The following is a 22,999-nucleotide window of genomic DNA, read 5'->3' on the forward strand; positions in this document are numbered from 1 at the left end:
AGCATAACAAGTAAAATAAAATGATAATGAGCCGAGCCCGAATCACCCAACTAATTAATTTTTTTAGTTAAATGTTATTTTATTCCCTGTGTTTTGGGTTATTGTGCCAGTTTAGTCCAAATGTTTTATTTTTTCACATGTGAGTCCAAAAAGGTTCCACCGTTGCCATTTTAGCCCACTGGATTAACTTCATCCGTTTTTTCTGTTAGCGAGAAGGGCAATTCGGTTATTTTAAATGGCTGAATTGCTCTTCTAGCTAACAGAATTACATATAAAATGACCGAATTGCCCTTCTCGTTAACAGAAAAAAATGGATAAAGTTAATCCAGTGAACTAAAATGGCAACGGTGAAATTTTTTTGGACCCATAGGCGAAAAATGAAACATTTGGACTAAACTGGCAAAATGGCCCAAACAACAGGGACTAAAATATCATTTAACTCTTTTTTTTTCAAAATCCACTCGTTTTAACATGTTACCCCGCCTAATTCATCATCCATTTTACCAACTGGTGTTTATAGTATAGAATTCCCTGAACCATAAACTTCGCCCTAGAAAGCGCGCGCGCGCAAAACCCCAAATGAAACCGCGTGTAAGAAACAAACGAACATAAGAACGAAATGAACGGAAGAACAAAACATACATATAGAAAAGAAAATACAACATTGCCACCCGTCGTAACCTCGGTTTACAATCTAGTTGCTCAACTAAAATCCCTATCTCTACATTAGGAAAAGGAAAAAAAAGTCAAACGTGAAACGATCGCGCAAACGGTATTTTACAAGCTAAGCAAAACCATTATCAGATTCAAACCCACTCTTTCGGGTTAATACAAGCATCCAAAAGTTTCCATTCTTCGCTACCCTCTTCAGGTTTCTGTTCATCCACAAATTATATATTTCGGTTTCAATAACCCAATCAGCAATCATAGTATCATACAATAAAGGCGGCAGTTTCAACTCGTTCATTCTGAAACGGTCTATTTGGGTTGTCTTTAATCTCAAAACGGGTTGACAATTGTTTATTGTTTAACGTCTATTTTCTTAAGAGTTAACTGTCATTTTCTTCCCTGTGGTTTGTTCACTTTTGCCATTTCAGGCCAATTTTAAAAAAATGCTCCAGTTTCCTCCCTGACATACTGGAAACATGCCACTTCAGTCCAAAAATTAAATCCCAGTTAAGTCAGACAGGTTAAATGAAGGGTATTATTGTCAATTCATATATCTTTTATTTTCACCTTATTTTATGAATTGACAATAATTCCCTTCATTTAACCCGTCTGACTTAACTGGGTTTTAATTTTTGGACTGAACTCTGAAGTGGCACGTTTCCAGTATGTCAGGGAGAAAATTGGTCCATTTTTGAAAATTGGTCTGAAATGGCAAAAGTGAGCAAACCACAGGGACGAAAATGACAGTTAACTCATTTCTTAATGTTAATATTTAACATTATTACCGCAATGTTATTGTTTTTGTGACTTTAACTAAAAACATTACTTATATGTAAGAAAACTAGAAGTTAATAAAAAATGAGGGTAGCCGGGTAGGTCAACCAGACTCCAGCCTATTACAACCCATACAAAAAAAGAACAATATGGTTCAACCCAAACTCGTTTGACCCATTACCCGACCCGTCAATCTCAATACTTACATGGTCATATTCCCATCTGGCTGTTAGCGGCAAAGAGACAAGAATGCTTTCAATCCGACCTCCAGTTTTAAGACCGAATGTTGTCCCTCGATCATACACCTTTTATTTGTTCAAAAGGTTATAATCACATGATAGTAAAAGATAAATAATAATTAATAAGGGGCTGTTTGGCAACATCTGAATAGTTAAGTGTTGAACCAATAAGAGGTCTGAACCATTAAGTGCTGAACCAGTAAGAGGTCTGAACCATTAAGAGCCTGTATAATGTTTAACCGTTCAGAGGCAAATGTCTGACCAATTCAGATTAGAGGTCTTAACCATTCAGACTCTGTATAAATCTTAACCATTCAGAGGCAAATGTCTGAACCATTCATGAAACAAACAGTCTGAACCTTGGTTTTAAATTGCGTGATGCGCTCCGATGCGTTTAGTCCAAAAATCTGATGCGTGATGCGCGATGCGCGCAGCGAGCGCATCACGTATGTGATGCGTTCTTTATAAAAAAATAGTTAAAAATTATTTATACATAAAAACTTATAAAAACATACTTAAAGTAAAAAAACTGACGTAATTGGAAGATAAGAGTTGTGTTTTTTGGTTCAAATCAAGCATACTAAGATGTTAATTATGGAAAAACCGAACACAGTTCATAAAATCTGGAAAAAAAGCATAAGAAACAATGTTGCGTGCATCAGAGCGCATTATGCGATGAGCGCATTATGCGAAATGCGCGCAATATTCTCGCATCACGTAAACGCATCGCATCAGCTGTTGCGATGCGCTCTCATTAGCGCATCGGGCGCATCACGCATTATGCGCGCATAATGCGCGCATTTTAAAACCAAGGTCTGAACCATTAAGTGTTGAACCAGTAAGAGGTCTGAACCATTAAGAGTCTCATTAAGAGGTAAACAAACAGCCCGTAATAATAAGTTAATAGCAATAAGTATGTCAAAAGGGTGTACCAAATTGAATTCCACATAACGGCCCCTTCTCAGTTGCTGCCATGCCTTGTGTTTATCAGTGAATGGCGTATCCTTTCTCCTTTCTATAATCGGTATATATGCATCAACCACAGAGTTGGCGCACTCTGCAATTTTCAGTGTGCGAAAATGAGATCATTAAAAAGTAACTACTGAAATAAATCAAAAATGGACAGAGCGTTTTGGGTCAATTCAAATGACCGATAGAAAAATATTCATTTTGACACATTGCCCGACCCACCCATCTAGCCACCTCTAAGATGAACAAGCAAATAACTGAGAGCTGCTTTGAATATACCAGTGGCAAAAGAGAGGAGCATTTCTTGATCATAGTCGTTTAAATCATCGAAAAATATGCCTCCAAGCCCCCGTCTCTCATTTCGGTGCTGCATATATGAATTGAAACAAAACTAAATTACTGTTGAATTTAAAAAAAAAAATCTAGGAAAAATTACAAGTTTTGTCCTTTATCTTAATACCACTTATCAGGCGGTGTCCTTTTTAACAAATTTTGACAAGTTTTGCCCTTTACAAGGAACTTTGTTGCACATTTTGTCCTATAGGCTTAACCCAGTTAGATTTTCTTGTTAAATGTTGTCATCCACGGGTATTTTAGTTTTTTTACCCATTTATTTCAAGAGTCAACCCTAAAATATTTTGTTTTATTCTTTTAAATAATATTACATAAATGGGTAAAAAGACTAAAATACCCTTGGGTGACAAGATTTAACAAGAAAATCTAACTGGGTTAAGCCTAAAGGACAAAACGTGCAACAAAATTTCTTGCAAAGGGCAAAACTTGTCAAAATTCTTTAAAAAGGACACTGCCTGATAAGTGGTATTAAGATAAAGGACAAAACTTGTAATTTTTCCAAAAATCTATGTTCTAATTTTTTAAAGTTTTTTTTGAAAGTAACAACATTGTTCTAATCGGCACTTGTGTGCCTTAAATTCTTCCAAATTATGTATAATCTAGTAGAATGTTTTTCTAATATCCATGTATATTGGTTTATGTCATGAAATATAAACTCGGATAGTATGAGATTTTTCAATTACAAATATACAATATATATATAAACACACATACAAGGTATACCTTAATGTAAAAATAATCATCACACCATTTCTTGAAACGTGGATAGAAGCTCGGATCAAATTTGTCACAGGCATTTTTTTGTACCTAGAAGGAAAAAAAACATGATCAACTACTAGTAAAAATATTCATGTTAAAAATGGCAAAACAGAGTCAAAACAGGTGGCATTTCTTCAGTTTTAAAATAATCAGTATATTAATCCTGGTTACAAAAACTACAAATAAACTAATGATGCAACTATTTATGAGCAAAACAATTTAGAATGCTATAAACATTTGCCCATGCTTTGGGCTGACGTTTAAACCTTTTGACCCATTCCAATTTTTTAACCAACTTGATCAGATGCACATGAACTGGTTAACATTACCTCAGTGTACTTACAAGTAACTAACTTTATCGACCAGAAGTAAAATATTTACCGTATGGAAGTGCTTGACATCTTCTTCGAATATATAAGCAGGTGTCAAATCAGTACCGCCACCAAACCACCATGATCTTGGTGCTCCGGGAGCATCTGTATGCATTAACAAGTAAATAATTGTTCATTTAGCACAAGTTTATTTCACCGACATGAAATCGAAAAGAGACGCTTACGGCTTATCCCATATGCAAGAAACGAATATTTAGTTTTAAACTGTAATCTTTGAGAACTGTAATTCATCATTCCATCATGTAATCACTATTATATGGCATAGGGTCGAGTAAAAATTCTTATATAACCTTTTATATTATCAATTACTAACAAAAACAACTCAAATTGGGTCATAAGACTCCAAATCTTGAAAGAAATACGTAAATGAGCATTCTACCTTTTCGAGCATCAGTCTCAAAATAACGATAATTGAAATGCAACGTTGGTGCAAAAGGGTTCTTTGGGTGTAAAACCTGTCAACAAGTACAGAATCGCAGAAATCAAAAGATTGCTATTTGCTACTACTAACCATATACATAAAAGAAAAGAAATCAGAAGATAGCATAGGTAGCTAAACATATATGATCATAAACAACCCACGCTTAGCGTAAAAAAGCGCAAGGCAGGCGCATCACATGTACAACCATATAACTTATAAGCTGCTTACCTCTAATCTGTTTCACACATAAACCTATTTATCAAGTAAACCTTTCATGATTTCTTCATCCCTTATATTGTTTTTACATATAAACCTCCTACCAAACCCTAAACTCGACCAATTTTAACCAGAACTCCATGAGGCGCACCATTTTGCCCCTGATGCCTTTCCTCTTCGCCCCACGAACTATGCAGTTAATGCGGTAAAATATCGGATATTGGTCAAGAACCGATATTTGAGATATAGGTTATCTCGGTGAGATATCGGTAATTTCAATATAATACAGAATTTATATATATAGCAACGTAACACCAATAATTCAGTGATATATCGGTCAATATAGCCGATAACATCAGTACCGATATTCTGACCGATATACTACTAGGGGACCGATATATCACCGATATTAACTGCATAGCCCACAAATCAGAACCCCCCCCCCCCCCTTAACCCAAGGGTACTAAAAGTTTAAAAAAAGCAAACATTTTGTGCATCATTATCACATAAAGAATAAATCAAACAATGAAGTATCAAACTAGTAACCGCAACATCTGTCAAAATGCATGATAAACAGATCCCAAAAAAAAAAAAAAAAAAAAAAAAAAAAAAAAAAAAGAAGAAAACCTTGACTTACAGAGCTAACACCAGCAGCAAAAAAGGGAACAGGTTCAGGCTTAAAGTTGCCATTTTCAGCAGCATTAGCAGCAGGATTAGCAGCCCTATAAGCTTCAGGTGGCATCACACCATACACCACCGAAACATTCACCCCAGCTTTCTCCCAAACGGCACCGTCTTGCAAAACCCTACTTATCCCACCACCCCCACCCGGCCTCGACCACACATCCTCCTTAAACTTCGCACCACCGTCCGCCGCCTCAATCGCCGCACACACGCTGTCCTGCGCCTCCCGTATCATCTTCTCAAAGCGAGCTCTAATTGAACCCGCTTCAACCGATGATCCACCGTCGGAATCTCGGAGAAAAGTGTCCGGACGGTGGGTCTCTGCGGTCTCCTTTTCGATCATGTGTGATGAGGGTGATGATTGGATCTTGAAAGTTGTGTTTTTTATTGGTTTTTTGCAGGGGAATTGGTGGGAAATGGAATAGGGGGTGATTAGGGTTAGGGTTTTTGTTGGTGGAGGGGTGGAAGTGGGTAATTGAAATGTAGAGGTTGAAGGGAGTGAAGAGATCATGATGGTCAAGATTGTTGTTTGGGGGATGAACGTTGAAGGGGTTTAATGGATGTGAAGAAGATAGGAAAGGCTATCCATTTTCAAATTACATGTGGACTTTGATATAATATTATTATATTATTATTTTGGTCAAATACAAATAGCACAAAACCATGGGAAAATCTGAAGTTGTATAGAAAGAACACAGTAATTGGGTTAGATGTAGACATTAGTTTCCAACTTTAGACTATCTAGGAACAAACATAATGCTCCTATTATGGGGTATTATCCGATACGTGACATCCTACTCAGCGTTGGGGCATTATAGCAAAAGTGGCGTAGTGGGGCATTATGCCAATAACGCCCCTTCCAATTAGAAAAAAAAAAAACAAAATGGTCATGTGTATGCTTTCGGGTCCTGTGCATGTTGTCATTACTCCATTGGCTAGTCAACAAACAACAAATGCATGTTGTCAGGGCATTTAAAACAAAAGTGAGGTTGTCAAAAGTTGTCAGGGAATGCTCAAAACTGATTGGTTAAGACCATATGTGCATAGCGTTTTAATTAAAACGCCAAAACGTTTTCTTTTCAAAAATCACGCCCCAAAACGCCCCGTGTAATGGGGGTTTGGGCGTTATATGGCGTTATTTTGCAATTTTTAAAAAAAAAAAACGCCCCACTACGGGCGGTCTTAGACCATCCGAAGTAGGGTGTGGTTTTTAAAAAAATTGAAAAAAAAAACCGTCCCAAAACGCCCCCCCACACCGGGCGTTATCCGGCGTTATATTTGAATATGTTGCAAGCCGGCGTTTAAAAAAAAATATATGCAAAAGTGGTCAAATGCAAATTGGATCTGGCCAATGGGAGTGGTCCAAGTGTAAGGTGTCATTTCTTTTTTTTTTTCTTTTCTCTACAAAAAAATAATTGTTTATTGATTGGAAGGGGCGTTATTGGAATAATGCTCCACTACGCCACTTTTGCAATAATGTCCCATGCTGACTGGGATGACACGTGTCGAATAATGCCCTATGGTGGGGCATTATTTTATTCCACCACTACACATGGTCTTGTATATGAAAGGAGGGGGAAAAAGTGTCATGTGTGCGGTACGTCAAATGTGAACGTGTCAGTTAAGACACAGAGGCTTCTATATCTTCTATCTTTAAATCCTGTAAGGCTATGCATTATACTCTTTCCTGATCCATGGATATCTGCTTAGCGTCACATCACCATCTTATTTTATCTTATTTATCTCCCCTCCTATGAATATATGCTATGCTCTTCCCTAATCCCCACCTTTTTTCCTATTTTTTTAATAAAATAAAGACGAGAGAGAGAGAGAGAACGAAGAGAGGGTTAGAGAGGAATAAAGGATACTGGGAGATCGGGACCACACCCTTGGAAGCCCTGAAATTTTGAGGGGAAAGGGGAACTCTCCAGGCCCGCCACCTCAACTCCCAAGGAGCTTCTCCATGAGACCACCCGTAGTGGTGAACAAATATAATGCCCCCACCATGGGGCGTTACCCGACACGTGGCATCCTAGTCAGCGTTGGGCATTATAGCAAAAGAGGTGTAGTGGGGCATTATTCCAATAACGCCCATATTATTTTTAATGCAAAAAAAAAAAAAAAAAAAAAAAACGAAATGTGGGTAGCTCAAAAAGTTATCAGAGACATGTGGGGTGGCTCAAATGTCATTGGGTGGACAAAAGTGATTGTCAGATACCATAATGTTGGAGACTTTTGATTGGCCCTTTTCAAATGTGCAAAGCGTTTTAATTAAAACGCCAATTTGATTTTTTTTCCAAAATAACGCCCGGAAACGCCGGGTGTAATGGGGTGGGGGGCGTTTTCTGGCGTTTTTTTTTTGAATTTTTAAAAAAAAAACGCCCCACTACGGGTGGTCTGAGTATGCCCCTTGGCCTAATGGTGAATGCGCCCCTTCATGGTGGTGTGCGCGCTTAGTGCTCCGCTAAGGTGGCACGGTTGACCCGTTTATGACACGATAAAAAATGTGACTCCACCTACCTAACCCGCTTGGTTAATTATTCCTAAATTCCCTGTAGTGACCATTTTAATTAATCATTTTAGTTTGGTTAATTATTCCTAAATTCCCTGTAGTGACCAACCAACTTGGGTCGATAAGAATTATATGAAATGTGAAATGAAACTTTTTACAAGTTTTTTATTGTGTTAGTTATGTCTTATTATTATTATTATTATTATTTGAATGGCAATGCTTACTTACTACTAATTAACATCAAATTAATCCTAAACTACTTCTTGCGCTGAGTGTGTTTATTAACCATTTTAAGTGAGTTATTTATATCAATTATTGCGTTGGAGCATGTTGTGCCATGCCATATTGACATTCGTGTTGCCAGACTACTTATATTTGATTTGTGTTAAAACATATCATGTAATGTCATTCGTATCATTGAACCAGATATATTTAATCGTGTTCAATGTAGCACATCATATAACCTGAATATTACACATCCTCGTGTTAGTGTTCGAGTAAATCACACGTTTAGCCAAAATTACCATTATGCGGTGTCGAACAGCCCATACCAACCCACAAAAATTGTTAACTATATTGTCATGGGACCAAGTAGTATGCCAAGTCCTTCAAGCAACAATGATAGAACAAAATTTGACATCTATTATAGGGAGCCTTGCATGTTAAAAAGACATAACTTAAGTGTCCAAATTTGAGGCTAAAATTAGCACATTGTTTCAGTTGTTTGTATTGGCTTCATAAATTAAAAACTAGACACTATATTTGTAAAATATCACCAATAAATTTGGTATAATAATAATCTTCAGGAAGTAGCTCTTTGTCTCATCCATTTTGTAGCAGACCATTTCTCTCCAGAGAGAACCTCACAACCTCCATGAATGCTGTCAGGGTCTGATTGTCCATCAAGCCCCTGCAAAAAAAATAAAAAAAAAATTAAAAACATTTTACTATATGCCACAAAGCACTGGAAAATATATTTTGAAATTATTTTTACTACATATACCAAAAAAACATGGCATAGATATCAAACTGTTGCTATTTAAAAATAGAGTTAATTATTGTTTTCGTCCCTGTGATTTGTCAAAAATCACTATTTCAGTCCATTAGTTAAAAATTGTGATTTCAGTCCCTGTGGTTTCACTTTCGTAACCATTTCAGTCCACGTCGTAACCATTTCAGTCCCTGTACTTGCAGAATAAATGGATTGAAATGGTTACGAAAGTGAAACCACGGGGACTGAAATGGTTACGAAAGTGAAACCACAGGGACTGAAATCGCAATTTTTAAACTAATGGACTGAAATCGCAATTTTTAAACTAATGGACTGAAATAGTGATTTTTGACAAACCACGGGGACGAAAACAATAATTAACTCTAAAATAAATATAGAAATGTCAGGAGTCTAGAGGAACAAACCATGCTCCAGAAAAGCACAGCATCTCCTTTGTTCGGTTTAACACAAAGTCCCTTCACCATTTTTCCACCACAACTACATTCATTTGAACCAGCCTGATATATTATACAAGTTAGAGCAGATGTATTTGATAAGAACCAAAAGTAGAGCAAAGCACAAAACTTGGTTATTTAATATGCAAACTATAGAGAAATGTAAGAACATATAAATTAAATGATGTAGGTAAACTCATAACAAGTATAGGTGAACGATGTCTAGAGGAGTAATCAAGCCAAGCCACTCGTGAGCCACTTGAGATCAGCTCGCCAAAAGCTCGAATCAAGCCGAGCTTTTACAAGCTTGAGCCCGAGCCTAAAAATTAGCTTGTTCAAAAAACAAGCCCAATCCTGTGCTTCTTCACTTATCGAGCTCGAGTAAGCATACGAGACTAAACGAGCATATTATTTACATGCGTTTTATTTTTAATATAATTATTATATATAAAAATATGATAGATTAGTCAATTAACTAAATAGCATATATTATGTTCTATATCATCATCATACTGGTAAATCCCACCAATAGCAAAGCTAAGGTAGGGTCTAAGGAGGGTAAGATGTAGACAGCCTTACCTCTACCTCGTAGGAATAGAGAGGTTGCTTCCAATGAGACCCCGGGCTCGATAGTAGTTTTGCATCAAGCCTTGGACATAAGGCACATAACACTCAGCAATTGAGACGACTGCCGATTAGTGCATGTACCCCCTTGTCTTTCGGCTATCAATGCCACCACATGATGCATGATTAACCATCCCCCTCTTTTAACGTTATTTTCACGAAATTAGTAAAATAACGTTAAAACTAGTGCACTTTCACTTTTGCTCCCCTAGCGCCCACATATTTTTATACATTATATGCGCATACCACAAGCGGGGCGTAACCAACTTGGGTTGCCCAGTTGGCCACCGACACCCACCTCTTCCCAGAGGTGCCGGGTTCGAGTCTTGGGAGTGGCATATGTCGCCCAAGGTAAGAACTCGGCAAGGGGAATTCACCGCGGAGCTAGCTTGGTCGGGTAGCGGCTCCCGGAGTGGGACTGGGATCACTCTGGCGGTTGGGAGGACCGTGCACTATCCCCCCCCCCCCCCACCCCACAAGCGGGGCGTCATATATTATGTTCTATATAAAAAATATAATTAGAAATAAAAATAACTACATATGTATATATAAATTAATAAATAATAAACAAGCCGAGCTCGAAAAACTACTCACGCGTCGAGCTTTAGAAATAGAGCTCGAAACGAGCCTAGCTATCGTAAGTTATAATGAGCCGAACCCATAGTGATGTCATCAATCAAAAGTATCAGAGGCATGTTTCAGTATATATTAGTAGAACAGGTATGATATTCTTTAATAAACTTTATTTGCATAAATATTATTCAAATGTTTAAATCATATGTGAGCTCGATTATAACGCAAGCATTGATCGCTTACCATAGGAAAAAAGGTTTCTCCACCTTCCACGTTATCAGTCAAGTACATCAACATCGTTGCTACTCTTTGACCACCACGCTTCAAGTTAAACTACAAAAAAATAATAATATATTCACTTTCAAAGAATGAAAGAACAAATTAGGCAAATAAAAATAATACACTGATAGATATATAAATTGCTTACCGTATCAGAGAAGTAGTCATGATGGGGTCTGTAAAACTGATTTGGTTCATACCTGTGCTTCTGTAGATGTTAGCTTTAATACTGAAAATGTATTAGTATTCATATGAATTAGTGTCAATTGAACTCATCGGATAAAACACTCACCTTAACACTTGAATCAGCTCTCCGTTTTCAATTGGAATTTGCGAAAACGTAGAAATTCGTTTTTCGATCGCCTGGTTGTGCAAAAAGAAAGGGTGTAAGTGTATAACATTCAGGTGCTTAAAGTGGTTGATTAATAAATAAATATACACACACAACTAATACAAGGAAAGCATACTCACGTGTATCATTGGATACTTTCGCTCTTCGTGGTTCAAAAACATGCCTGAACTAGTTCGAACGTTGCTCTTAATTCCCTATTGAAGACAACAAGAGTCATTGCATGCATAAATCGAATACTTTATATGATCAAATAAATTATAAAAATAGTCGAATCACCATTTAATCCTATTGACATGTCTAACAGAATATAATTTTCTAAAATTAAAGCATTCCTATTCTATAAATACTTTTAAGAGTTAATTGCCCGGATGGTCCCTGTGGTTTCACATTTTTTCACGTTTAGTCCCCACCTTTTGAAAATAGCAGGTATGCTCCCTATGGTTTGTTATTTTGCTACTCGGATAGTCCCTTGACTAGATGTCAGTTAGTTTGGAAATAGCAGGTATGCTCCCTATGGTTTGTCATTTTGTTACTCGGATAGTCCCCAGAGTAAATGTCAAGGGACTATCCGAGTAACAAAATGACAAACCATAGGGAGCATATCTGTTATTTTCAAAAGGTGGGGACTAAACGTGAAAAAACATAAAACCACAGGGACCATCCGGGCAATTAACTCTACTTTTAATTAAAACACTCTTATTTATAGTTTTGAAATACCTTCCCGGTTTTTGCATCCACAACGGTTGAGACATGAAGACGGGGCTTGGCTAATGCTCTAAGATAATCACATTCCTACAATGGTCACAGAAAATCGAGGAGTTAACTTACACCACTAATGAGTATGAAATAAAAAAAATTAACAAAGGATAATATTGGTTAACCCAGAAAAGCATAGCGAACATTGTAAAAACGTTATTTGTGTACCTCTGCGCTTAAAAAGTTGTGGAACACAATGATTCGTGGGGACCAGCTAATTACTTCAGGTTTAACCTGCAAAAAATATAACATAATATAAATTCTTTGTTTGACGTTGGTATAAGGTTGCAGTATAAATAGGGCTGCAAACGAACCAAACGTTCGGCGAACAGTTCGTGAACTGTTCGGCGGGAAGTTCGTTTGTGTCCGTTCGTTTATTAAACAAACAAACACGAACAAGAAATTCCGTTCATTTAGTTAAATGAACGAACATGAACAGAGGCCGTGTTCGTTCATTTATGTTCGTGAACGTTCGGTAACGTGTTCGTTTGTGTTCGATAGTTCATTAGAGTTTTTAATTCTTATATTTTAAAATTTATATACTTCAAAATTTCTGACAAATAATATTTAATAAGTGTTAATGTATTATATATTCTGTTCATGAACCGTTGTTTATTTTCTTTTGTTTCCATTTGTGTCTATGAACATTAGCATATGCTCATTTGTGTTCATTAACGTACGTTTTCGTTCATTGCCTAAAATTAACAAACAAACACAAACGAACACGAACAAGTTCATTTCCTTAACAAACGAATACGAACATAAAATCTCGTTCGACAAGTGTTCATGAACCGTTCGTGAACACAAAAATTTCTTAACAAACGAACAAGTTGTTCGTGTTTGTTCGGTTCGTTTGCAGCCCTAAGTATAAATCTAACAATTAAAATGTAAAAAAAGAGGTCTAGATGAAAAACGTACATATCCAATTCGTAAAATTGCAGCTTCTTTGTCATTCCCCCAACCAGATACGACTGAAACCATAAAAGAATAAAAGATGACGTCAGAAACAGAATAATTGCATACAACTTTTATTTTCTCTTTTTTTCTTATTGAACATAATAGCATTAAATATACACAAAAGAGCAGGTGACATTGGGCCAAAATATTGAGGATCTAAGTATAAAATTATTAGCTGTGCTTAGGCTAACTGCAAAATTTTATAATATTAAATGATTCGTGATACAATTAACTCCAGGAAAAGTTTACTGTTGTGATGAATAATATGTAACATACCGACCTGCAGGCAACTGATTACCACCAACATTCTGACTCCCGAGCGTTCTTCTAAATGAAGGAAACGCAGAGCCTAAAGACAAAAAAAATATTGTTATAGTAAAGAAATAATCTATATAAAAAGAGATACATGCCAAATTTGAAATCTGATATAGTTGAGAACATTTTACCATATGAATCTTCCAAATTCCAAATAAATGCCAACTGAAGCAGACCTCCTGCAGTGTAATTAACATAACAAAAAAAAAACATTTAGCAAAAACTATCTGAACAAGACTAAAGACATGGTGACTTACGCCATATCATCATCATAGTCATCATCATCATCATACTTAGTAAATCCCACATATAGCAAAGCTAAGGTAGAGTCTGAGGAGGGTAAGATGTAGACAGCCTTACCTCTACCCCGTAGGAATAGAGAGGCTGCTTCCAGTGAGACCCCCTGCTCAATATTAGTTTTGCATCAAGCCTTAAGACAAAGGCCAATTAGTGCATGTACTCCCTTGTCTTTCGGCTATCAACGCCACCACATGATGCATGATTAACCATCCCCCTCTTTAAACGTTATTTTCACGAAATTAGTAAAATAACGTTAAAATTAGTGCACTTTCACTCCGCCCCGCAAGCACCCCCACGTATATACATTATATGTGCATACGGTTACGCCATATATAGTATTTATCTTTTAGGGTTTTACATTTCAGTCCATTGGCTAACTTGTAGTCTATATTTTTTCAGCTTTGACATATCATATTTTTCAGCTGGATTTTAGGTTTTTGTTGAATATACATGTAAATTAGTGTATATACTATGGTATTTTGATATACTATACATATAAAAAAAATCTAGTGCATCGCTAATTATCGCTATTCGTTATGCAGCATCCTACCTTATCACTATTCGCCGTTAACAGCTATGCCTATCATCAACAATGACCAGACCAACAAATGATCGTTTACGAAAATGCCCAATAAGTAACTGGTTGCCCCAAGTATCACAATTTTGTAACTTTTCTTATTTCACCCCTTAGTATCCTATTTCTTAATTTAAAAAAAGATAATTTAAGAAATAAAGAAAAAAAATACTAATAATGTTTCCTAACTGTTTAATATTCCCTTTATTCAATCATGTTTCTAACCTAGTTAATCTCAGCAAAAGCAGTATAATCATTTGATACTTTAATCAATGTTTTATTCCTTTGTATCTTAGGATCTATAACCCTTGGTACCATTTCAATATATAACTGCAAATCAAGAAGTAGTTTAGCATAATCCACATTGTTAACCGTACTAGAAATTAGTTAATAAATCAATTTTAAGAGAAACAATTTGATTAAAATACAGAGTGAGTGACGTATGTATTAAGATGATGATTAGTGAAGAATTACCGACCGAGAATCATTCCGAGAGTGACAAGTGTAAGTAAAGCGATAACGATTTTCATTGCAGAAGCCATGCCGGATCCGGAGGAGATGCCGATCGGACGGGATGTTGGTGTTGAAGACCGGTTTAGTCGCCCACTGGTTTTCTACCTATCTATCTATTCTATTTCTAGTAAAACATTAGGCCTATTTTGCATTTTTATAAGTTTAACTTCTCTATTTTTTATTTTATTTTTATATGTATTTTTTTAGTCAAATTGGAGTTAACTAATCCAATTTAGCAAGTTTTGGCACATAATAATTTCGACTCGGTTTATTTTCTATAGTGGTCCAATTTTTTTCATTTTGTTTGTATAATGGTTCGTCATTAAAAAAACATAACAGAGTTAAGTTTTTTTTTCTGAATTACAAGCTGATGTTTTAGGGCTTTTGATCAGAAATGAGAATATGAGTCGGTTACCTCGAAACAGTGCTCAAAACGACGAAAGCAGTGCTTCAAAAATCAAGCCGTTTAGAGCATCGTTTGGAGGTAGGTTTTACATTAATCGACCCGTATCCTTGTTTTGATCAAAAGCCCTAAACACATCAGTTTGTAATTCGGAAAAAACTTAACTCCATTAAGTTAATTTTTAACAGCAGACCATTATACAGACGAAATGCAAAGATTTGACCACTGGCGGGAATAAACTCAGGATTATTTTTGGCCAAAAACTACTAGATTGGTTTATTAAAATCCAATTTGCCTATATTTTATACTCATAAAATCCACAATTTTGTGAGATTTGAAGCCACCCCACTTTGATGGATATAAACACTTTGTTAGGTATTTAAATAAAATATTTAAATTTTGTCAAAGAAGTATTGAATATAATATTTTTATTAAAATAATACATACATATAATATAAGATAGTAAAACAGGTGAGTCGGGTTAATAACGTATCAAAACTGGTTGTTTTAACTTTTCAAGGAAGCATTGTTTTGATTTAGTCAAAACAAGGTTTCATCCAAAAATTCCAATCCCAAACACATCATTATAAAAAAGTATCAAAATGGGTTCACTCACTGTATTTGTTTTTGTGGCTACCAGTGGCAATGGCAGGAGAGAGGCAGCAATGGTGGTGACGCTACAAAGTCGTCGATGGTGGGGTAAGACTGGTGGTATCGGTGGTGACAACGGCCAGCCAGCGTGGTAACTCATTGATTAATTGTATGATTCAAGTGACCCATTTGACCATTTAGACCCTTTAACATAGAGTAACATATTTTCATCATTAATCTAAAGTGGTTATACATGTGTTATTTATTTTATTAAGTGTATCCATGTTAGAATCGGTGTCTTTAACACGAATAATTACATGGATCGTGTTTGGACTTTGGGTTCAACTATTCAACCTCTCAGTCTCTTACGATTGACACCCTTAGTTAAATTACTACAAATAATAAACATAACTTTTTAGATCAAATGATTTAAGATTTTTTTATGCTTTTAAATACACTCTCACCAAGTTTGACCCATTAGACCCACTAATCTAAAAATTACACCCACCTGTATTGTTAGTCAAAAGTATAACTCAAACCAAACCAATTACCCAACCATTTAACCAAAAACTAATATCAAAATAATTTAAAAATAACAAAAACAATAATCATCGTCATCATCATCATACTCAGTAAATCCCACCAATAGCAAAGCTAAGGTAAAGTTTGAGGAGGGTAAGATGTAGACAACCTTACCTCTACCCCGTAGGAATAGAGAGACAGCTTTCAGTGAGACCCGGCTCAAAAAAAAAAAACAATAATCTAAAACTCAAAAAAAAAAAAAATACAACAAAATTAAAAGAAAAACTATATATTGTTGTACACAGAACTAAATCCAGGTTGCTTTTGAACCCCTTGCAACTTCATCACTTCTCTTAACTCTGCAACTTTTGCCCACTCTCCTTCACCAGCATAAATATTAGACAGAGTAACAAACCCACCTGGTGCTTTCACCTCCATTTTCATCACAATTTCGCCCACTTTTTTAGCCAAATCCGGTCTGTTATAAACCACACACCCGTTCAAGAACGCACCGATCATCGAATCAGTCACTTCCGTACGCAACTCTTGAACCAAACCATACGCTTCTTCAATCTTCCCAGACCGACAAAGAATGTCAATAACACAAGCGTAATGCTCGTGTCTTATCTCGACCCGTTGACTTTCTCTCATTGACTTGAATAAAGTCAAACCTTTGTTGACCAACCCACCATGGCTACAAGAAGCAAGAACACATGTTAGTGTCACTTGATTCGGCTGCACGTTTTCGTCTTCCATTTTATCCAACAATTCGATAGCGGAATCAACCATCCCGTGTTTCCCGTAACATCCGATCATCGCATTCCATGAAGCAATGTTCTTGAATGGCGTGACGTTGAACACGTTTCTCGCGTGTTTGGCGTACCCACATTTAGAGTACATATCGATAAGTGCAGTAGCTACAAAAACATTCGCATACATGTTTGTTCTATAGACCAGTCCGTGAATTTCTTTACCGTTCTTAACCGAGCCCGTTGACCCGAATGCAGGAAGTAAGCCCGTGATGGTTATCGGGTTGGGCTTGACTCCGGCTACCAACATGTCTCTAAATAACTCAACGGCTTCGGCTGTTTTTTCACTTTGAACAAATCCGGAAATAATTGCGTTCCATGTAACTACATCAGGAACTAAACCGGTTCTACTCATTTTAGAAAACGAAGTAAGCGCACCGTCACAATCTCCGATTCTAGCATACGCGGTTATAAGCGCGTTCCATGTAAACTCATTAGGCTCCAACCCTGCTAGTTTCATTCTTTCAAACAGAAACTGCGATTCCTGGAGCCGACCCGCGTAAGAATACGCAGAAATCATATTCGTCCAAGACACAACATCTGGTTCAGGCATTTTATCAAACACTTTGCGTGCATAAGATAAACACCCACACTTACAATACATATCAATCAAACCATTAACCACAGATGAATCAAACTGCAACCCGAACTTATTAACCATACAATGAACCTCTTTCCCCTTTCGTAAATCCCTCATACCGACACAACACTTCAACAGAAACGAAAACGTATAACTATTAGGAACAACATTTCTTGCTTTTTGAAGTAAAGTGAAGTACTTTATCGCTTCTTCGAAACACCCATTGAACGTTAAGGAAAAAATGATCCAATTGTAAGCAAAAACGTTCAAATTGGGGGTTATCTGAAACATTGAATATGCGGAAGTGAAACAACCGCAGCTTGCGTAAACACCTACCAGTTTTGAATGTAGAGAATAATGATTCATGTCGGTCCCTGATGTTAGGATGAGCGCGTGAATTTGCTTGCACGGGTTTAATGATTTTGATTTCAGGCATTTTTGTAGTGAGGCGGCAAAGTGATGAGGTGAAAAAGGGTTGTGGTTTGAAAGAAACGGGTACTTCATAGTGTTATTTATTCTTGACGGCGTGCATAACGTTATGATCCGATATGTTCCACCAGATGATATCTGGTGGAGTGAAAACCATGTTCACCGTGAGGGTAGTAGCATGTCTAGAAGATCTTTATCTACTCTACAAAATCTGCATCAAACAACAACAAATGCACTTAAACAAAGCTGAGCTATCAAACCCCAAGATAAGATTCAATTTTTTAAAGAATAGAATGCAAGATAATCCTTTTTTTCATGATTTCAATTTGTACATTTTGAAATCCTGAATCAGGACTTTCATCGAACACCTTACGTGCACAACCCAACCCCATAAAAAATCGCACAAAAAAATCCAAAATCACGAAATTACAAATGTTTTACCTGGTCGGTTTCGAGCCGGAAATGGATAGATGCTAATTTTTTGAGCCAATGGAGACCACCTAAACTAACAGAAACGATGAAGCCGCACCCGTTTACATTCACAGGTTACAGGAACTTGTCCCAATCGCTCGTCGGATATTGTCGCCGGTTACAATCCTCCGTATAAAACCAAATGTTGGAATAGCCGGTGAACTATAGCTGTAGCTGCTATATTTCACTGGATGGGAGAACTGTCCGTTAGGTTTCAATTGGAAGAAGAAAGAGGGCAGTTTCGTCACTCCACTTAACAAAAGTTCTTAGGGAGCGTTTGGTTCACCGAATTATTTGGAATTGAAATTGGAATTTGTATAAGAATTAGAATTTAAAGGATTTGGATTTGGATTTGGAATTGAAAAACATTTCAATTGGAATTGGAATCTCAATTCCTGTTTTGTTTGGTTGTCAGGTGAATTGAAATCCATCACCCCGGCACCCACAACCACCAGTTCGGGTCGAAACGGTATGAATCGAAATGGTTCGCGTCGAAACGGTTTGGGTCGAAGTGGTTCGATTCGAAACGGTTTGGGTCGAAGTGGTTCGATTTGAAACGGTAATGGTCGAAACAGTACGGGTCGAAACGGTACGCGTCGAACGGTACATGTCGAAACGGTACGGGTCGAAACGGTTCGCGTCAAAACGGTTCTCGTCGAAACGGTTCACTTCGAAACGGTTCAATTCGAAACGGTTCGCGTCGAAACGGTTCGCGTCGAAACGTGTAACACCTCGTAAAATCACGACCAATATAATAAAGACACGTGTCATGGACTTTAAACGTGTAAGGAATTATTTCTGAGGGACTGAAGTTGTCAAACAATGTAAATATGTTAATAAAGGGATCCAAAGTGTCAACATGCCATTCTTGTGCCTCTGATTGACCTCACATGACGTTCGTATTCTTTAAAGAATAATTTATCGAACTTGAAAAGTCGTTTGTGCTCGAAATAAGGATCTTGTGAAACATAGGGGTTAAAAGTGTCAACATGTTGAAAGTAACCTCTGAGTGACCTTTTAACAATCCCAAAAACATTGTGATAATTTATTTTGATCCCAAGAATATCGGAAATTAAATTCATGGAGTTTCGACGCATATAAATAATCAAAGCGGTAATTACAAGAAATAAGGGCCAAATACGTTAATATTGCATTTCAAGACCGTTCGGGTGGCTTCGTAACTAACCGAAGGCCTATTGTTAAATGTTTGAAGATTCAAGACCCTTAAAAATCAAGTTTGGGGGGTTAAAGGTTCAATAAACGCAAGTTAAATAAAGATTATATGGACCAGGGACTAAAATTGCAATATTTGAAACTTGGTGACCGGATCTGACCCTCACGCGGGCCGCGTAGGCCATAAGACAAGTCTTACGCGGGCCGCGTAAAACTGCCAGGTGCAGAAAAATTGGACAAATGCCTGTACAGCCTGTTGCACCGCCTTTGCATGGTGGTTTTCGAATTCGGGGACTGAACCAATGGTTTTACATACATAGGGGACACCTGGGATGATCAGGAATCACTTGTAGACTTTGTTGGAATGATCTTGTGAGATTTAAATTCCTATATAAGGAGTTCTTGTTTGCTAGTTCTTGCACTTCACCAAAAAATCATTCTCAAACACTCCTCTGGAACTTCCTGGAGCTCAAACAAGTTTCCTCAAGTTCCTAATTCGTGCTAAGAGCCTTTATAAGCATTCTTAGCTTCTCTTGTTCAAGTTTCATTAGCTTAATGACCAAAAGTCAAAGCCGTCGTAATTAAGCTTTGACTTAGTGATTAATCACTAATGGTCCAGTCATTTTTCGAATTGAAAGTGGCTATGAGTTGGTAATTATGTGGGTAATAAGTCCTTAAAAGGGCACCCCCTGATTATCACTCTAACTTGGTCAATTGTCGGGTCAAACTTAATATTAAAAAGTCAACAGAAAGCTATTTTGCAAATAAATTCATAACTAGTAATGTAGAAGTTATGGAACCTGTTTTAACACTAAAATAACTTAGTAAAATAATGTAAGAACATGTCTAAGCATGTTCAACCCGACAATTCTGAGTTTAGCCTCGGTTCGGAACCGAAAGTCGCAAAAGAAGATTTTTGCTTTGACTTTCAGTTCCGACCCGATTTAGCTTGTTTTAGATATGCCTTAAGGTTTCTTTGGGACCATATTATAAACTAGTAAAACCCTCTAAGGTTATACTAGATGGTTCCTTAATTATCCGATTCATTTGCATGTTTCCGTTATTTGCTTAAATATTGACCATTATGCCCTTTTGACCTTAAAATGAGATTTTTGAAAACGTGAGAGGACAAAACCTTTATTACTGATTTATACTTGTCCTAAAAATTTGATATCAGTTTGAGGTCTATATTAGGAGTTATGCTCAATATCGTAACTTGAAAGCTTTTTATTAATTAAACGGCATATTTGGCATAAAGCTTATTTAAACCCGAATTTTGACACCAAACCTTTTACCCACTAATGTAATATAATATTTTGGGATTTTTGAAAATTTTTATTTATTTTTAAACTGATCATGACATAGGGTTCTTGCTTTGATTCGGTAAAACAACAAATCGTGGCGGAAACGTCGGGGAGTGTCGTAACAGAATCATTGTTTCACAACCATAGATTAAATAGTTTCGTTTTATTGAGTTATTGAACTCATTGTTTTATTACAAATCAGATAAATACAAATAATTGTCTCTCGAGTTTTAAAGTCGCTAAGGCACGAGTCCATCCTATGTGTAGCATGCATTCAACAATCATCACATAGCAGCACCTGAAACATATGTGAAAATAGGTACGTCAGCATAAAAATGCCTGTGAGTAACATAGGATTTGTGAATGAGATTCATGGCTTTGGATAACATAAGAAAAAGGTTTTATGTTTTCAAAAATAGCCATGAATCCTTGTAAAAGTTTTGTTTCTAAAATGCGTCATTTTGGTAAAATGTTTATAGTATATACAAAAGTATACTTTGGTTTTGAGATAAGCGGATGAGTAGTATATCTAAATATACTTTAGTTACGAAATAGTTAAATAGATAGTATATTAGAATATACTTTAGTTTCGGAAATAATAGATTCGATAATATATTACAAGTATACTTTGGTTTAAGAGTGAAAAACATCGGTAGTATAATACATTATACTTTGGTTTTGTAAATAACATATCAACTTATGCTTTGGATTTGAAAATAGCACATCAACTATGCTTTGGTAGTATATTAAAATATACTTTAGTTTGTGAAATAACAGAGTCGGTAGTATATCAAATTATACTCTAGTAAACAATATCACGTTGGTAGTATGTCGAAACATACCTAAATCGTGGTTTGGTAATATATCAAACTATACTTTAGTAAACAATATCATATCAAATTATGCTTTAGCAAAACAGTATCACGTTGGTAGTATATCGAAATATACCATATATCACGACTTGGTAATACATTCAAACCTTAGTGCATCAAACTACACTTTAGAGACTATAGAAATACCACAAAGGCAAATTCTATTTGGTTAAAATTTTGGTTTCTGACATTCCATACAACAGGAATGGGGTGTCTAGTCCTATAGCGCTATATCGTACTACCAATCGGCTTGATCATTGTTAATGAGTGTATAAGTAACAATATAAATGAACAAATAGTTCTAACAAACTTTAGAAATAAGTGTTTAAGCCATGGATAATAGTTCAATTCGTCAAAAGATAGTACTATGCATGTGTAGTCATATAGTCGAAATCATGAAAATAGTGTATCAGCACATATGTATCACCCCAAAACATTTGAAAACGTAAAAGAGGGGACTATGTACTCACTTGAAATTGTAAGTATCCTCGATTAAGTGTCCTAACAAAGCTCGGAAATCAAGGAATCAAGTGGCACCCGGTATGGAATCACTGTATTAAACAATCGGTATCTAAATCGGAAGATCGGGTAGAATGAGGTCTCATAAACCAAATGAGTATTGGAACTCATGTGATATGGTTTAACAAAGCCTACATTCTAAATCAGAACCTATCCTAAGTGCTTACGGCCCGTTACGACCCATTAAGGTAGCTTACGCTACTTTAACGCATCGTTCACGCGAATGCGCGTTCGAGACGCCTAACTAGTCCTATGACAAGTATTATATGCCCTAACATGTTTAAATATGTTGCATAATCAGTTTAAATGATAAAAATTAGGTTACATATGCTTAAAATCCAATTATGCATGAAAAGGACATTTTGGTCATTTACCTAAGGCATATAAAGTACCTATCATACAACTAATTTGTAACACCTCGTAAAATCGTGTCCAATGATGTGATGACACGTGTAATAAATCCTAATAAAGTCAAACGTTGACTATGAGGGACTATTTTCGTCAAAATCGAAAACTTTGTTTATAGAAGGACTGAAAGTGTCAACATGCCTAATCTAGGCCTCTGAGTGACCTTATACGATGTCCGTATTCTCAGACGAGCCACTCGTTGGACGAGAGGAGCCGTTTGCGTAATTATGTGGAAGTTTG

The 22,999-nt window shown here is 36.5% G+C and overlaps 3 protein-coding genes across 4 annotated transcripts; all 3 read right to left on the reverse strand.

The window, feature by feature from the left end:
- Positions 1 to 620: 620 nt before the first annotated feature.
- Positions 621 to 6,105, reverse strand: LOC110930781 (oxygen-dependent coproporphyrinogen-III oxidase, chloroplastic). Its single transcript, XM_022174161.2, has 8 exons — positions 5,431 to 6,105; positions 4,536 to 4,611; positions 4,146 to 4,240; positions 3,729 to 3,812; positions 2,931 to 3,018; positions 2,615 to 2,739; positions 1,650 to 1,748; positions 621 to 875 (listed from the first exon to the last, which is right to left on the reverse strand). Exons 1-8 carry the CDS (start codon positions 5,986 to 5,988, stop codon positions 807 to 809), a joined length of 1,194 nt encoding a protein of 397 aa, XP_022029853.1. The 5' UTR covers positions 5,989 to 6,105; the 3' UTR covers positions 621 to 806.
- Positions 6,106 to 8,586: 2,481 nt separating this feature from the next.
- LOC110930780 (prolyl 4-hydroxylase 1) lies at positions 8,587 to 14,807 on the reverse strand. 2 transcript variants are annotated; one of them, XM_022174160.2, is made up of 12 exons: positions 14,644 to 14,807; positions 13,423 to 13,470; positions 13,253 to 13,325; positions 12,938 to 12,990; positions 12,188 to 12,253; positions 11,981 to 12,055; positions 11,383 to 11,457; positions 11,204 to 11,274; positions 11,060 to 11,111; positions 10,876 to 10,965; positions 9,406 to 9,498; positions 8,587 to 8,899 (listed from the first exon to the last, which is right to left on the reverse strand). In XM_022174160.2, the coding sequence occupies exons 2-12, from the start codon at positions 13,423 to 13,425 to the stop codon at positions 8,792 to 8,794; spliced, it is 759 nt and encodes a 252-aa protein (XP_022029852.1). In that variant the 5' UTR covers positions 13,426 to 13,470; positions 14,644 to 14,807; the 3' UTR covers positions 8,587 to 8,791. The 2 variants fall into 2 exon arrangements, with proteins under 2 accessions (XP_022029852.1, XP_022029851.1); XM_022174159.2 differs by having other exon boundaries at positions 13,257 to 13,325; positions 14,644 to 14,804.
- A 1,660-nt stretch (positions 14,808 to 16,467) lies between these two features.
- On the reverse strand, positions 16,468 to 18,749 carry LOC110930779 (pentatricopeptide repeat-containing protein At5g59600). Its single transcript, XM_022174158.2, has 2 exons — positions 18,454 to 18,749; positions 16,468 to 18,223 (listed from the first exon to the last, which is right to left on the reverse strand). Exon 2 carries the CDS (start codon positions 18,085 to 18,087, stop codon positions 16,480 to 16,482), a length of 1,608 nt encoding a protein of 535 aa, XP_022029850.1. The 5' UTR covers positions 18,088 to 18,223; positions 18,454 to 18,749; the 3' UTR covers positions 16,468 to 16,479.
- Positions 18,750 to 22,999: the final 4,250 nt, after the last annotated feature.

The sequence above is a fragment of the Helianthus annuus genome, chromosome 3, assembly GCF_002127325.2.
Source record: "Helianthus annuus cultivar XRQ/B chromosome 3, HanXRQr2.0-SUNRISE, whole genome shotgun sequence".
Taxonomy (NCBI): Eukaryota; Viridiplantae; Streptophyta; class Magnoliopsida; order Asterales; family Asteraceae; genus Helianthus; species Helianthus annuus.

Bases quoted from the DNA above. Each gene is read 5' to 3' on its own strand.
- LOC110930780 (XM_022174159.2), bottom strand. From the start codon at position 14,707: ATGGCTTCTGCAATGAAAATCGTTATCGCTTTACTTACACTTGTCACT. The intron at 11,458-11,980 runs GTATTTCAAAAC...TGTCTTCAATAG, and splicing joins TGGATGCAAAAACCGGGAAG to GGAATTAAGAGCAACGTTCG. The intron at 11,112-11,203 runs GTGAGTGTTTTA...ACAGAAGCACAG, and splicing joins GAGCTGATTCAAGTGTTAAG to GTATGAACCAAATCAGTTTT.
- LOC110930779 (XM_022174158.2), bottom strand. From the start codon at position 18,087: ATGAAGTACCCGTTTCTTTCAAACCACAACCCTTTTTCACCTCATCAC.
- LOC110930781 (XM_022174161.2), bottom strand. From the start codon at position 5,988: ATGATCTCTTCACTCCCTTCAACCTCTACATTTCAATTACCCACTTCC. The intron at 3,813-4,145 runs GTAAATATTTTA...TTTTCCTTCTAG, and splicing joins ATGTCAAGCACTTCCATACG to GTACAAAAAAATGCCTGTGA. The intron at 2,740-2,930 runs GTATATTCAAAG...TGAAAATTGCAG, and splicing joins GCTCCTCTCTTTTGCCACTG to AGTGCGCCAACTCTGTGGTT.